This window comes from Montipora foliosa, chromosome 6, assembly GCF_036669935.1.
Source record: "Montipora foliosa isolate CH-2021 chromosome 6, ASM3666993v2, whole genome shotgun sequence".
Taxonomy (NCBI): Eukaryota; Metazoa; Cnidaria; class Anthozoa; order Scleractinia; family Acroporidae; genus Montipora; species Montipora foliosa.
The window spans coordinates 2558383-2572109 of record NC_090874.1 but is presented as its reverse complement, the minus strand read 5'-3'; the positions used below and the strand labels follow the sequence as shown (position 1 = coordinate 2572109).

The window sequence follows — 13727 nt, the reverse complement described above, 5'->3', positions numbered from 1 at the left end:
GCATAAGTTGTTGTTTTCAAATGCTCTTGGGAATAGTTGACAATATTTTGTGAAAAATCTTGTGGGGAAAAAACGCAATGCATTGCGGGTTATATGAAAGTCGCATCGTTAATTTTTAGACTGAAAGCTTGATATGGATGATGGGAAACAGCCATATGTTTTTTTTTTTTTTTAACACGGGGCCCGAAACCTGTATTTTTGATTACTGAAACCGTCACCTAACCACTCGACCACCGCACCGCTAGCTACTCAAGGAGAATAATTATTTTAAACACTATTTGATAATGCTGTGTTATCACTCGGCAACAAACAATAATAAACACTGCAAAAGGTCGGTTTCCAAACTTTGCGACAAAGCTAAACATTTTAAAATTAAAGCTTAGGCCTAAATTATTAATCTAGCTATGACCTAATTACTCTACAGCATTGATTTTGTAGAATGGGATGTCTTGTTCTTCAGTCGTAAAGCGAAAAGAAGCGGTTTCTATAGAGTAGAAACTCCGGGCTCAAATCCGCTCCACGGATATGACTTTTTGTTTCCTCCTGAGTGTTTGGCCGCGCTTCAGCCATTGGATGAGGGCCAGTCTCGTGCTTCTCAAGTTGCCTCGCTCATGCCCAAAAATAGTTCTGGGTAATTCTGCCATTCCATGACAAGGGATCACTCCCGATTCTCATTTTATAGTTTTTTTCGTAAGTGTCGGGCCACCCAGTCCTACCAGAAAAATACTGCATCGATTGACGTTTTTAGCTTTCAAAACTTGTCCAAATTGTATCGGTAGGTCCTAGAATTCGTCCACAAAAAGACCAGAGAGACAAAACTTCACTCGTGAACCGCCATGTTTACAACAGAGAATTTTAGGCGTCCCTGTCTGCATGAAACCATCTCTCACCTGTCTCGAAAAGACCAGACACGCACAGTTCTTGTGTCACGTTTATGCCTGTACAATCTACTGAAATGTCAATTCCTGGTAAAAAACAGCATGTTCATTTTTTTGGTAGGCTACTATAGGAGAGCCAGAACATTTACGCATGCGCTGACGGAAAGAGAGAAAAACGCAGTACCTCCAGACATGGCGCTGGAGCGTCGTACCAAACGAGTCAACCCGGGATTTCGGCCCGTGCGATCGCTTTTGGACGCAGTTGGCCCTTCGCTGCTTTCTGCTACCGACCTCGCCTCCTGGAGAGATATGTCGACCCCAAAACCATAGGAGACAAATTGCACGCCAACTCACATGTAGCGTAAGAAGACAATGGCCTATATATTCATGGAAAAGTCATTTATCTCTCATATGGTAAACACGTACTGAACTCGCAGATTACAAAGTGTGCGCACGCGCCCTGTTAAAGGTAACAAACATACATGCATGCACTCACTTTATTTCATCTCGAATTTCAGAATAACTACCACAGTTATAATACACAGCACATACAGATACATACTAAATACATAATATTTAAAGATATATTAATTAACAAGAAAAGCCGCCGTTTAAAATGCGGCCCTGTATACCCTTTTGAAACCGGTAAATTCAGTGCTACGGATAAAATCAGGAACTGGCGCATTCCGCACCTTAGTTGATACGTAAGAAAAAAGAACTAAGACCATAGCTGGTTGTTCTAGGTTTCTTGAGGGACAATGCAATTTCTGGGAAGATCATGCCTAAGAAGAGGACGGGAGAGAATTAAACGTATTTTTCATATGGTAAGCGCTTTCCGAGCCAATGACCCAACACGCCGGTGCTAATATACCCGGTTTCCGTAGCATTAAGCGACTAGGAGCATTTTTAACTCCCCCCTGGATGGGATGCTAGTCCATCGCAGGGTTACCCCCAGCATTAACGTCGACGGTACCCATTTATACACCTGGGTGGAGAGAGGCACTGTGGGAGTAAAGTGTCTTACCCAAGAACACAACACAATGTTCCCGGCCAGGACCCGAACCTGGACCACTTGATCCGGAGTCGAGCACACTAACCATGAGGCCATCGCGCTTCCCATTTTTCATATAAGCAGGTAAAACCTTTTTTTTTTAAACATACTTTTATAAGCTATTCGGAATAGTAAAAAAGGCGGAAAACTAGAGCAAAAGAAAGTAAGGGTTATACTGAAAGGCCAGCGCGAATTTCGCCTCTTGAATATTGCCAGCCAAAATTCAGGGGCACCCAACGTCAATTTTCGGAAACTATCTGTTCGGAAGACGATTTGAGATCTAGAATTTTCGAAACATTTGTTGTAAAATTTCATGCTTGCCTGCCTGTCCAAGGATTTTCGAACATCTAAAATATGGTATACTTGCCAATTTTTAATGGATTTTTACCCTAAAAAGGTCACCTGGAATTTTCGGGAGCCCTTTTTCTGGCTGAAATTTTCGAAAAGGTAGGTTTTGATCCCTAGAATTTTCGGATCACTAGACTTTCAGCTAGGAAATCCGAACAGATGAAACATTTTTAGGGGATAAAAATATGCCTATATCTATCGATTAAATACTAGAATACGTTTGACAATGCTATGTTTAAGTGGTTTTGAGCTATAATCTCGTTGGGTGCCCCTGAAAATTGAATTTATAGCGGAACTATGTCTCCAAAGAGGCGCGCAATCCGTGTTGTTGCGCTCGAGTGAGTTCAGATTAACTTCTCTAGCTGCGGACGTTAGGGAAAATGATTTCCTTTCCTAGTGACATTCAAAAAGTAGAGTAAGAGTAATAGCCCAATTTTGATATATTAAAATTGAATCCTAAACAAAAGGCATCCTCTCGAAACTCTGGGGAATAAACTCATACAAATCCTTATATTTATTCCCCAGAGCCTCTCCTTCTTCTTCTCTCAATTTAGTTTTGGCGGCGAGGCCGTATCGCCCTATGTTAAGTCCGATTCCGGATCCCGAGTAAAGGACGATGGATCCCGAGTTGTGGATTCCGGATTGAAAACTCACGGGTTCTGTGGAAGTGAATCCTGGATTCCATCGACGTCTGTGGATTCTGGATTCCATACAATGAAATCGGGATTCCAGGCTCTGGATTCTGGATTCCAAAACCTCACATTTGCTAGATTCGGATTTCCTTCACACCAGGCGACAGACGTACGGGAAGAGACAATCTCAGATCAACAAATTGAGAGAAGACCCTTTGCTCCTTATATCGGCAAAAACCAGATTACAAACGTTCTCTTCTGGTTTGTGTATGTTACTCCGGTTAATTTGCACCAACACAACCAGTTCCTAGCGAATTCTTCAATTAATAACGCTCTCAAACTTTATTCACATATTTACATTAAAAATCATAATTATATGATAAGCGATTCTACTCTGCTATCTGGGCTGGAATTTCCCAATTTTGGCCATCAGAAATGCTTCCCTTTCTTTGAGTTTTGTTTCAACTTCATTCTGAAAAGAAAATAGAAAAAGAATATTTGCGTTTGCCAAACTGAACTCGACTATCATCCTCATCCTCATCCTTTGGAGAATTTCCGAGTGATTTCTGTATAACGACCGCGTCTTCCCGAAAACAATCGAAGAAATGCTTCGGAAATATCGGAACAGTGACAAACATTCCAGAACAAAGTTAAAGTTTTTTTAGTCATATGTTTTGAAAAATCGCTTCTTATTCGAAACTTACAGGAGTCACCAAAATACGCCACAAGATAACATACCTTAAAGTTTCCTAACACCTCGCCCGCCACTTTGTTAACCATATTTTTAACCTGTTTGGGTTTAATAGATGCTAAAATTTCTTCGGCAGTTTGATTTTCAGGAAGAGGAAGAGCCGCTGGATCGCCTGAAACACAAGGGAGAAGAAAACATGAAAATGGCCAGTCGGAGACTGCATGTGGGAATTGCATGATTGTCTTTGATTTTCCTTCCTTTCCAAGACTTGCAGAGAGTTGTTCGATGAAAGCAAAGGGATTTCGATTTTAGTGCACAAGTTACCATGACTGTGTGTTCATTAAATTTATACATGTTTTTTTCGCAGTCACAATTACGGTATGGAAATCTCTATCATAAATGCGTGAAAAGCCTCACCAATATGGGAAAATTAAACAAGGTATACATCACTAGACCCTTTCTTCTGCAAAATAAATCTTGATGAACCGAATCCCTAGTTAAATGTTAATATTCTTTCAAATGCAGAAATATTTGGCGAATCTGTCAAAACACGAAGGCACTTTTCCTCCAAACACAGAGGAATGCTTTACCCTTAAAAAACAAATGGAAAATAATGAACTCTTCATAGAGGTGAGCCGATGATCTCTGCATCGACTTCTGATTTTCAGCAGGATTCGAAGCTAAAAGAAGATGCAAAAGATGCCGACAAAAAAAAAAAAATCACGAAACAACAGCAAAATAAATTTTGTGTCCGGGGACCGAAAAAATTTGCCTCGGAAACAGAATCTTGGGTAACTATTTGCTTTGTACTTCGGTTGCACAGGCAGTATAGGTTTTGACAAGTGAGAAATATGCGAGTTTTCACAGTAGTGTTTGTGCATACTGTGCAATCCTATTGTCATCACAGACTTTATACTCTTTCTCTCATTACGTGAAATAAGAGAGCATCACGTTTACGTGTAACGGTGTTTACGTGTAACGGCAAACGGGAAACAGAAGTCTGCTGTTTGCCATGAGAGCGTGAAAATTCTTCTTCTAACTCGTCATGCTCTCCCTTTACTTTGAGAAGTTTCTGACAGCAACCTCGTTCCCAGGGTCTCTCTTCTCTGCCTCGTTTCTCAACGACAATGGAGGCAGAGAAGAGAGACCCTGGGAACAAGGTTGTCTTGACATCTGTATCTAACAGACAAGAAATGAACTGATATCGAACGAGTTTCTTCCATTTTTGGCAAAAGGTAAATTTTAGTTCGACGCTTGCCGTAAACGTGTAATGCTTAATCTCTGATAGGTAGCTTAAGCACGCAAAGTTTTTGAGGCACTGCCAGCTGTCTGCTACCAGAAGTGACGTTTTTTACTTTTAAACTTTAAACTACCACAGTTTTGCGAACTATCTTTTCGTCATTAGAGACGGTTTGTTTAAAAACTTTTCCTGGCATACGAAATGTCCATTTCCGGTGTTTGTCTGTGGACCAGAAACGTCAATAGGCCATTTCTGAGTTCATGTCTGCCTCCTCTCCAAAGCGAGTCTAAAGCCCTGGCCAAACGAAACGCAAGTCATCGCAAGTCGACGCAAGTTTTGTTACTTGCGCTGACTAGCATACCGTTTGGCCACCCACTTGCATTCACTTGCGAAGACTTGCGACGACTTGCGTTTGATTTGAACATGTTCAAATTTTGGACGCAAGTCCGCCCAACTTGCGTCTCGTTTGGCCACTCAACGCAAGTGGATGCAAGTTTTCGCAAGTCATTCGAACTTTTTTGGAAACCTTTTAGCCAATCTGATGCCGCTGTTTGAGCAGGAATCTCAAACTATTTCGCGCCTTTCGCGCTTTCATTTTGACAAGATGGCTTCTGTCACGGAGCAAAATTCGGAAAACTTAAGCCCCGAAGAGCTAAAAGAAAACAAGGATAGGGAGTTAGAAAAACATAAGAAAAACGAAAACCATAACAGGAGACCCAGTAGCGGTGCAAGTATAAGCAGCAGCTACAGTAAAAGTAGCAGCTCTTCCGAGTCTGAGCCTAGGAAAAAGAAAAAAAAAACAAAAATTCTGATACTTTTGCAAAGGACTTGCGCTCAACTTGCGTCTCGTCAACCCTATCGCAAGTGAACGCAAGTCTTCGCAAGTGAGAACTTGCGTCGACTTGCGATGACTTGCGTTTCGTTTGGCCAGGGCTTAAGTGCGAAGTTTTTCTTCTTTCATTCATACATAAAGTACAACTAATTACCATAACAAAAACTTCACACTTAAACTTGCTTTGGAGAGGAAGCAGACATGAACTCTGAAATGGCCTATTGTTTAAGCAACAGCCACAAAACACAACAGTGGCAATATAAGATTATGATGAAAGAGGTAAACTTAGACAAATACCTTCCATTCCTTGTGTGCTAACTTCTCTCTGCAAAACACAGATAAACACTAAAATTAATGAAAGCAACCATTTGGATGCTGTAGTATCCGATAATAAATGTCACAGGTTTGCCTTTCAAGGGAACGTTTCTTTCCTTTGTATGACTGTTAATGATTTAGTGCATGACCCAGGGCCATTTTAATTGGTGACAGATTCCTTAGCTGCATCACTTAACACAACATTATTTTATTTTCCCTCATACATAGTGAGTTGAAATAATTATAACAGGTTAATTTCTCAGCTGATGCATCAGGTCACACATGAAATCAAAGGTGAGCGCTTTGCAAATGCTGAAACCACCTTAATCCCTGAATCAATGCTGTTTCTTATCAGTTTCCTAATTTTGGCATTAATTATTACAAGGGGTTAGGGTATTTTCAGTTCAGTTACAATGTACCATAAACTATTTTCCCAATCTCATAATGCAATAGGTTTTGGGGGACTGAATCATGTTTCAGTAAACAGGATATCCATTGCTTGAATGCAAATAACCCCACAAAATGAACTGTATTGTGGGATTTGCAAAACTAGCGAATGCAATACTCGGTAATTACCTTAATCATATTTTGTTACCTTGGTGATACACAGCTGTGCCATCTTACACCACAATTTGGTAAAAAGAGCACTGTCTTTAATAACCCATTGACTCCCAGGGGTTACCCATTGACGATTAAAATTGTCTGGCGTTTTTAGGCCACTTTGGGCGTCAAAGGATTAAGACTCAAAGGATTAAGACTCAACCTTACTAGTTTCATAGTAGAATAGCCATTAGCCAGCTAAGCCAGTGAAGCAGGTTTTTGAGGCTGCAAAGCGACTGAGCAAGGTCAAGAAAGGGAGTCATTGAAAGTCTACATACGGATCTGCAGGTCCATGCAAGCACACCTGAAGTCTGATAATTCAAAGTAGAGAAAATTAGTTGTCATGTTCACCTTGGTCTGTTCTTCCTCCTGAGGTGATTCTGGCGGTGGCATAACATATTCTCTCCACATCACTTCTGTCATTCCTTCATCCAGTGGAGGAGGAAATGGAACAGTGCTCAGTGGTGGAACTTCTACAACCAACTGAAGAAGGAAATGAACAAAAAATAATTGAGAAAAGTAGTTGTTCTGGACTTCGTTAATTGAATAACCCCCCCCCCCCCCTCCTTGGCAAGAAAAATCATCTGGCGTTAGATAGAGTAAAATCTATGAAGCGTCACTCCCAGGAGTCAATGGGTTAACTGGAGAAGTTGTTATTTCTTTCTCGGGTTGATTAGTTATGAAGTAATAAATGGAGAAAATTCTGTCAAAATAATGAGGTGAAGTGTTCCCAACCCAATGAACTTTTGATGAGTGTGAGGTGACAGATGCTCTGATAGTGTCTTGTGGGACCCAAGCCATTAGACTGCTGAAAGACAGGTGACAAAGGCAGTGCACATTGTACTAGGACTAAAATGTTCCACAGTGGATATGTAATTATTATTATTGACAGTGATACTTCACCAAGCCAGGCACATACGTACTCCTACTTAAATTTCCCAACATTTACCAAATGAAATAAAATTCTCAAATTATTATCCAGCTATTAAATTTTTTGAAATGCATGTTATTTTCTGATAGTCTAAAATCTTTCAGCTTAGCAATAATTTCGATCAGGTTCCTACACATAAGACCATCTCCTAATACTGTCCTTGCATCAATGAATCAGATTGACTTTTCAAACCCACAGTGGAGCTGATAAAAATGGCCTTAAAACATATTCTCTTGCCAGATGGGATCCTGATGTAATGATATTAAGTGAAAAGATAGTGAGACTGCATGTGCTGTTGAACTGATTTTATGTTGTGCTAATGATAATTTATGCACTGAAATGTAGGAGAGGGGAGGAGGGCCACAGCCCTCTCTTTTTCCCTCCTTTGAAGCCTAATGTAGTTCTTCAGGAATTTTCCATTGCTCCCTGGTGACATGTATCACTTTTCATGTCATAATCATAGGATACTAAATTCCAAAATTTACCCTTAGGCTATTAAATGTTGCCATCTAAAAGAAGAGGCTACATGTATCTGCTGTATGAGCAAGGGGATACTTTGACTTGCTTTTGTAATCAATGTCAATCTGCCCACCCCTTCTATAGCAAGACAATTCTGGATTGAATGTGCAAAGTACTAATTTAAATAATAAAAAACAAACCTCAGACAAAACAATTTCTTCCTGTGGATCCTGGGTGAAAAGAAACTGGTACAGTCTGTAGCGTGTAAATAGGCTGCAAGAACAAGAATCCTACGTAAATTATGATCATGACTTTGTCTAGATACCATCATGATGATGAAAATCATTGTTGATAATGTGACATGTTGTCTAAGAAGAGCTTTAGAATGTACATTTGGAAAAAAATAGCAATGGGTGTTTTTTTTTGTTCGAAAAATGGGATAAATTTTACATGACACAATAATTATTAATACCAGTGATTAAAAGTTGACTGCTACTTTGCTTAAAACAATGGTGCAGTTCCATTTTTTCTCTGTCTTGTAAATGTTCTTAAAGAATCAGTTATGTAATTACTTGGAATGCTCAGGTACTCTTTTAAGTGCTTTGCTTTGTGAAGATTACTAAATTCTATGCTTGATGCAGACTTTCCTCAGTGAATCTTTCTTTGTCTGCAGATCAGTCTGGCTGTGGCAGTGTGTCTTGGCAAATGCCAACCAGATGATACCTATGAGTCCAAGTCAGCATGTTCAAGTTTATTAAATTCTTCAGCTTATTATAAGTTGAATGTCAAAATGTACACTATACATGCGAATAGCAATCCTAATCGAGGTGTGTATTAATTGTAATGGCAGACAATAACAGTAAACTTACAAGGCAATGCATTAAGATAAAAAGAAACCTAACAAAAAAAATTCTGCAATTACACAATAGACTAGACTGTAAAGAAAAGTTACATGAGTGCATGCTTGGGCATTATCATTAAAGCATCCTGCAAATAGAAGTTTGCCAATCCGTTTTTAGAATAGCCTTTTTGCAAGCACATGCCATGCAGTCAGGATGAAGAGAGTACCATAATCGCTTTTCAAAGTTAGCAAAAAACCAATCAAATGTAAGTGAAGTCGCAATTCATTGATAATGACACACATGTTCATGGAAATGATGCTTTGGCCAGCATGAAATGTTGTGAACAACATTAATTAATAATTTTCACATAAAGAGAACATAAATATGATTTACCTGTCAGTGAAGTAGTCAGTTATGAGTTTCGCTTGGTTCACATCAAAGCATTCAAGGCCTCCATTTTGAGAACAGTTTTCCACTTCAATTCCTGCCAACAGTGACTTGAATTTTTGGATGTTGTTGACCAAAGAGAATTGCTTTTCTAAAGAAAGCAAAATGATCTAATATTGATCACACTATTTTATTGTTCGTAACAATATTTGCTAGTTTGACGGTCTTTGAATATGATGATTCTTCCCTTCATTTATAGTTAAAATTCATCGTGAAAGGCCCAAGTTGCACAACATGATAAGCTCAATATTATTTTTCTATGCCTGACCAACTGATATCAAAATAAGGATCTTAAATTCAGTCTACTTTTCCAGAAACATAATTTTGATTACTGCTTGCATATTTGAGAATGACTTAGTGCTTAGTACCTTTTATGTTATCAAGCATTATTTTCAAAAGAGTGAAGAATGCAGAAATCTGCTGAAGTGTAAAATTCTGTTCCTTTGCAAACCTTGGTGAAAGAATCTTTGTCAAGGATGAAATTTTACTTTAGGGAACTAAGGGAACGTCCCCCTGATATGTCACCACCAAAATCAATGATGCTACAAGTACTGTGACATTCTTGGACCTAGGGCATGTTACAGAACAATCCAGACTCTGCAATCTATTATCACGATGTAAACTGATGCTGCCCAAGAGACCAGTCATGAGCAATGATCAAAGAATAGCAACAAGGCTGGAAGTGGCCTCAGGTTTTGACAACAGACCTCACTGATTTTCTTACATCAATCTTGTTGTTCTCATCAAGAAAGACCAGAACAAATTCTCACTGAGGCAGCGTGAAGGGGCAATCAATGGTCAAGACCATAGCTTTTTTTAGCCACACAGTCTGCTAAATGTTGCCTTCAAACATATTTATTGATTAGAAATGTCTTATTATCTCCTTTATATGTAAAGACAAACAATTCTTAAAAAATCGCATAGTATTGAAAATGATGAAGGCAGTCGTGCCTCAGCTCACCTCAGAGGTAATCTGAAAAAAAAAGGTAACAACACAGCCATAATTATCGAAAGGTAAAAACCTTTATAATCAGTCTCTTTTAAGTCCTTGAGACCCCATTTTGTAATGATAAATTACAATATTAATTAAAATTAGCATGCTTTTCAGAAGTTGTTTCTTAATAAAAGCCTTTTTCTGGTAATTTTTTTCTGGGTGTTATGCATGGGGCAAACATAAGGCAAAACTAGAAAGGATACCAAAATCCTGCAACATAGTAGTCCAGTATACAAGCCTCAGGTAGAGAGATGTGATAATTTTCAATCAAGAGCACTTCTGCTAGCTTCCTATGGTCAAAAAAGATCATAAAATGTGATAAAACTATCAATACTAAGTAAATCACAACACCATCAAACAATAGCATGTTATCTGCAAAGATGCAACTTGAATGTGTTTAACCCCTGGCAATTTTACTTATTACTGGGAAACCCAGAGAGACAACTCTTAAAGAACAAGACCCAGAAAGACAAATCTTGAACAAGACCCAGAGAGACAAATCTTAAAGAACAACGTGAAATAAGATCTGCCTTCTCACACTTCAAGCTCGTGGACTGTAAGCTCTTTCAGAGTCTGAGTCTGTTCCTCTGACAGCACTTTCCAAGCTAACGAGTCTTTCTCTTCTTCTTCTTCCTGTTAAAGTAATTACAATCACACACCCGTCAAATCAAAGCTTCAACATTCCCCTCCACCCCCATAGAAACTCCCTCAGATGCATGCATTTGAATATTTGGTTCATGCATCTGTACACTCAGATCAAGGTAACATGTTCTGACCACCAAATTGCAGGACAAGTTTGTCTTCAGTAATTCCGAAGATCAACTACAAAACACCTTGTAAATTTCCAACTGGTTCCCTCCTTCCAGTTGGTCCCACAAGCTGTAAACAAAGGTTCTTTTCACAGAAGAATCATGTGCCCGGCTTGAAGATCTCAAGGCAAGGTCAATTTAAAGCCGAACCTGGATTGAAGCATTATACACTATGCCTCAGAAATTGGACTAAAAAATCCTAATTTTCACTAAGAGAGTGTTTCACTATAACGTGATCAGTAAGGACAAAAAGGCTATATACTGATTTGAGTTGGGATTTGATAATGATAATTATCATAAGCCATGAAAAACTGAAAACTCAGCGTGTTTACAACAGGCTTTCAGCTTCGGAAAATAATAATTATTAATCAGGACGAGGCGGGCAGGTAATTAAAAACCTGCATCAAAACAATAAATATATGCATCAGATAAATCGAGAAATATGTGCAGAAATTAAAAAGACAAAAAATGAATTTTTTTCCTGAATTAACTTAAGCTTAAGTTTGTGGTATAAATTTGAGTAGAATTAGCTCTGCAGAAAGCTATTATTCAAAAACAGCCCACGAAAACATCAAAATGTAATTCATCAGCCTACTAACGGATTGTGCTTTGCTCCTTGCTGTAGCGGAGTCTCTTTTGGAGGCAGATTTCTTCCTTTCTTTTCTGAAGATTTGATTCGAATAGCCGATCGAGACTTCTTCAATTCCGCCATCTTGAACACTGCAGCAACTTGTTGCTATGCGACGAACTTGTAAACAGTTTGCCTTTTTGGGGGAATAGCTAAATTTTGATCGTGTTTACGAGCCTAGTTAGGATGATTAGCATAAAGACAAAAGACGAATTACTTCGTCGCCATTTATGTATACGGTCTATATTGCATAAAATTTGACGACCTACTTTGCGAAAGAGTCTTTAAAAAGAAAGAAAAGTCCCGAGAGAAAAATCAAATCTCGCGAACTCCAGAATCTCCCCCAAATCCTACGAGTGATCCACGCAGAAAATATGAAGATATGTTTTGGGGCGGCACTCACTCTCTTAGTAACGACAACTGCTAGTGGTGAAGACACTCGTTTTTTTAGAATTCCGGTCGGAGCTCGTCCAAATCTCTTTTTGTTTTTGCTATGTTCCATGCTCGACGACTACAGGCAATTATGTTGTGGCCACACTGTAGTCTATCTCACGAAAATCACTCGGAAGCTTTTGAAGAACAATTAAGGCATGCCACACAACAATGGGTCATCGAAAAATTAGAATTGGTCGTCCTCTATTAAGAAATTTAGCCCTTCAAGATTCAATAAACGGCAATTAGAGTAGATAAACAAGATTTCGGCCAATTCTAAAGGAAGATTACGTTCACCGTAAAATGCTTTGTTTTCTAAACAAACTGAACTGAGCTCAAATTGTTTTAATGAACCATTTGTTTACAAAATTCTAAGCTCGTATAAATTGCGATTTCAACGGTTATGTGCAAGAGCATTTATCGTTATAAACTTGAATCCTTATTTAGAGCCAAAACGAATAAAAATTATAGATCGCGTCCGCATTTTTGCGTCAAGTATCGTACATCCAGCTCAAACTTTATGTATCCCTGGCCGCCCTGGCCTGGGATGGGGCGGTCACGTGGGAAGAGAGGGTGGGCAATTTCCATTTGGGAATAAGTCTACAGAAGGCATAAAACCGACTGAATAGTGAATATGTTTACGAACATTCAAATAACTCTCTTTTAGCAGGCAGCCAATAATTACCTTTTTTAGCTTTTCTTCTTTGTCTAGCACCTTATGTGCTCTACTTTGTAATTTCCCTTTAGCCATTTTTCTTGCGCTCACGACAGTCGCGATATTTGGCGACTTTGATCTATCCATCATTTGACTCTGTAATCTCCTTGCGGACGCACCGTCTGCTCAGACTCAATTCCAATTATCTGCTTGGTCACTAACAGAACGCCACCAGTGTATCTTGTCTAGTCAAATGGGCTGGTTGCTAACGGTACAGTGACTGATCAGATACTGTGATCCTGGTATACACACAAGGAAGAAGAATGTAATCCGGCGAATTGAATTAATCAGCAAACTATCTCTGTTTTGTTAAGTAAGATGTCATTTGAAAATCAATCACTTGTCATCTCAGTGTCGATTCACTGTTTGATCGCAAATTTCAGGGCTATCGACAAATGCAACGTTTAATTTAGGTTCCATTTATTCTACACTTACGTTTTTAACAAAATAATTAAACGTAGTCTTTAAAATCAGCCCTTTTTTGGCGAAAGTTCTATTTCCCTGATTTTGACTTATTTATTGGCAAAAAATGCTGAAACTGAAGCGAGTTATTTCAAAATGAAAGTGGTGTAAGTTGAAAAAACTGGCAACTTAAAATCGCTTCATGCCGGGCTTGAAGGTAGCACTTTCCCTAAAGATGAATAATTCAGTAAAACATTTTGAAACGACAGTTTCAATTGCGGAACAAAACTTATGGTGATCACTGTCATCATCTGTTTCCTTTATATAGCCAAGAAAAATTGTTGTTGGTATACGCAAACAAACTCATTGCTATTTCCTGACAACACAGAGACTCTGTCAATAAGTTTATGTACATGTATTGCTATTTTGTGGGGCTTTCATTTAATTGAGCAAAAAAGTGTCTGGTTCGGTTATGTGGAGT

At 38.9% G+C, this 13727-nt stretch overlaps 1 protein-coding gene across 1 annotated transcript; it reads right to left on the bottom strand.

The window, feature by feature from the left end:
* Positions 1 to 1281: 1281 nt before the first annotated feature.
* On the bottom strand, positions 1282 to 11781 carry LOC138006308 (ciliary-associated calcium-binding coiled-coil protein 1-like). Its single transcript, XM_068852557.1, is given in 11 exon segments — positions 1282 to 3381; positions 3648 to 3772; positions 5970 to 5997; positions 6939 to 7070; positions 8178 to 8250; positions 9213 to 9357; positions 9635 to 9717; positions 10464 to 10550; positions 10799 to 10893; positions 11669 to 11731; positions 11734 to 11781. Coding segments are annotated over 11 exon segments (954 nt in total). The 3' UTR covers positions 1282 to 3306.
* Between the last annotated feature and the right edge of the window lie 1946 nt (positions 11782 to 13727).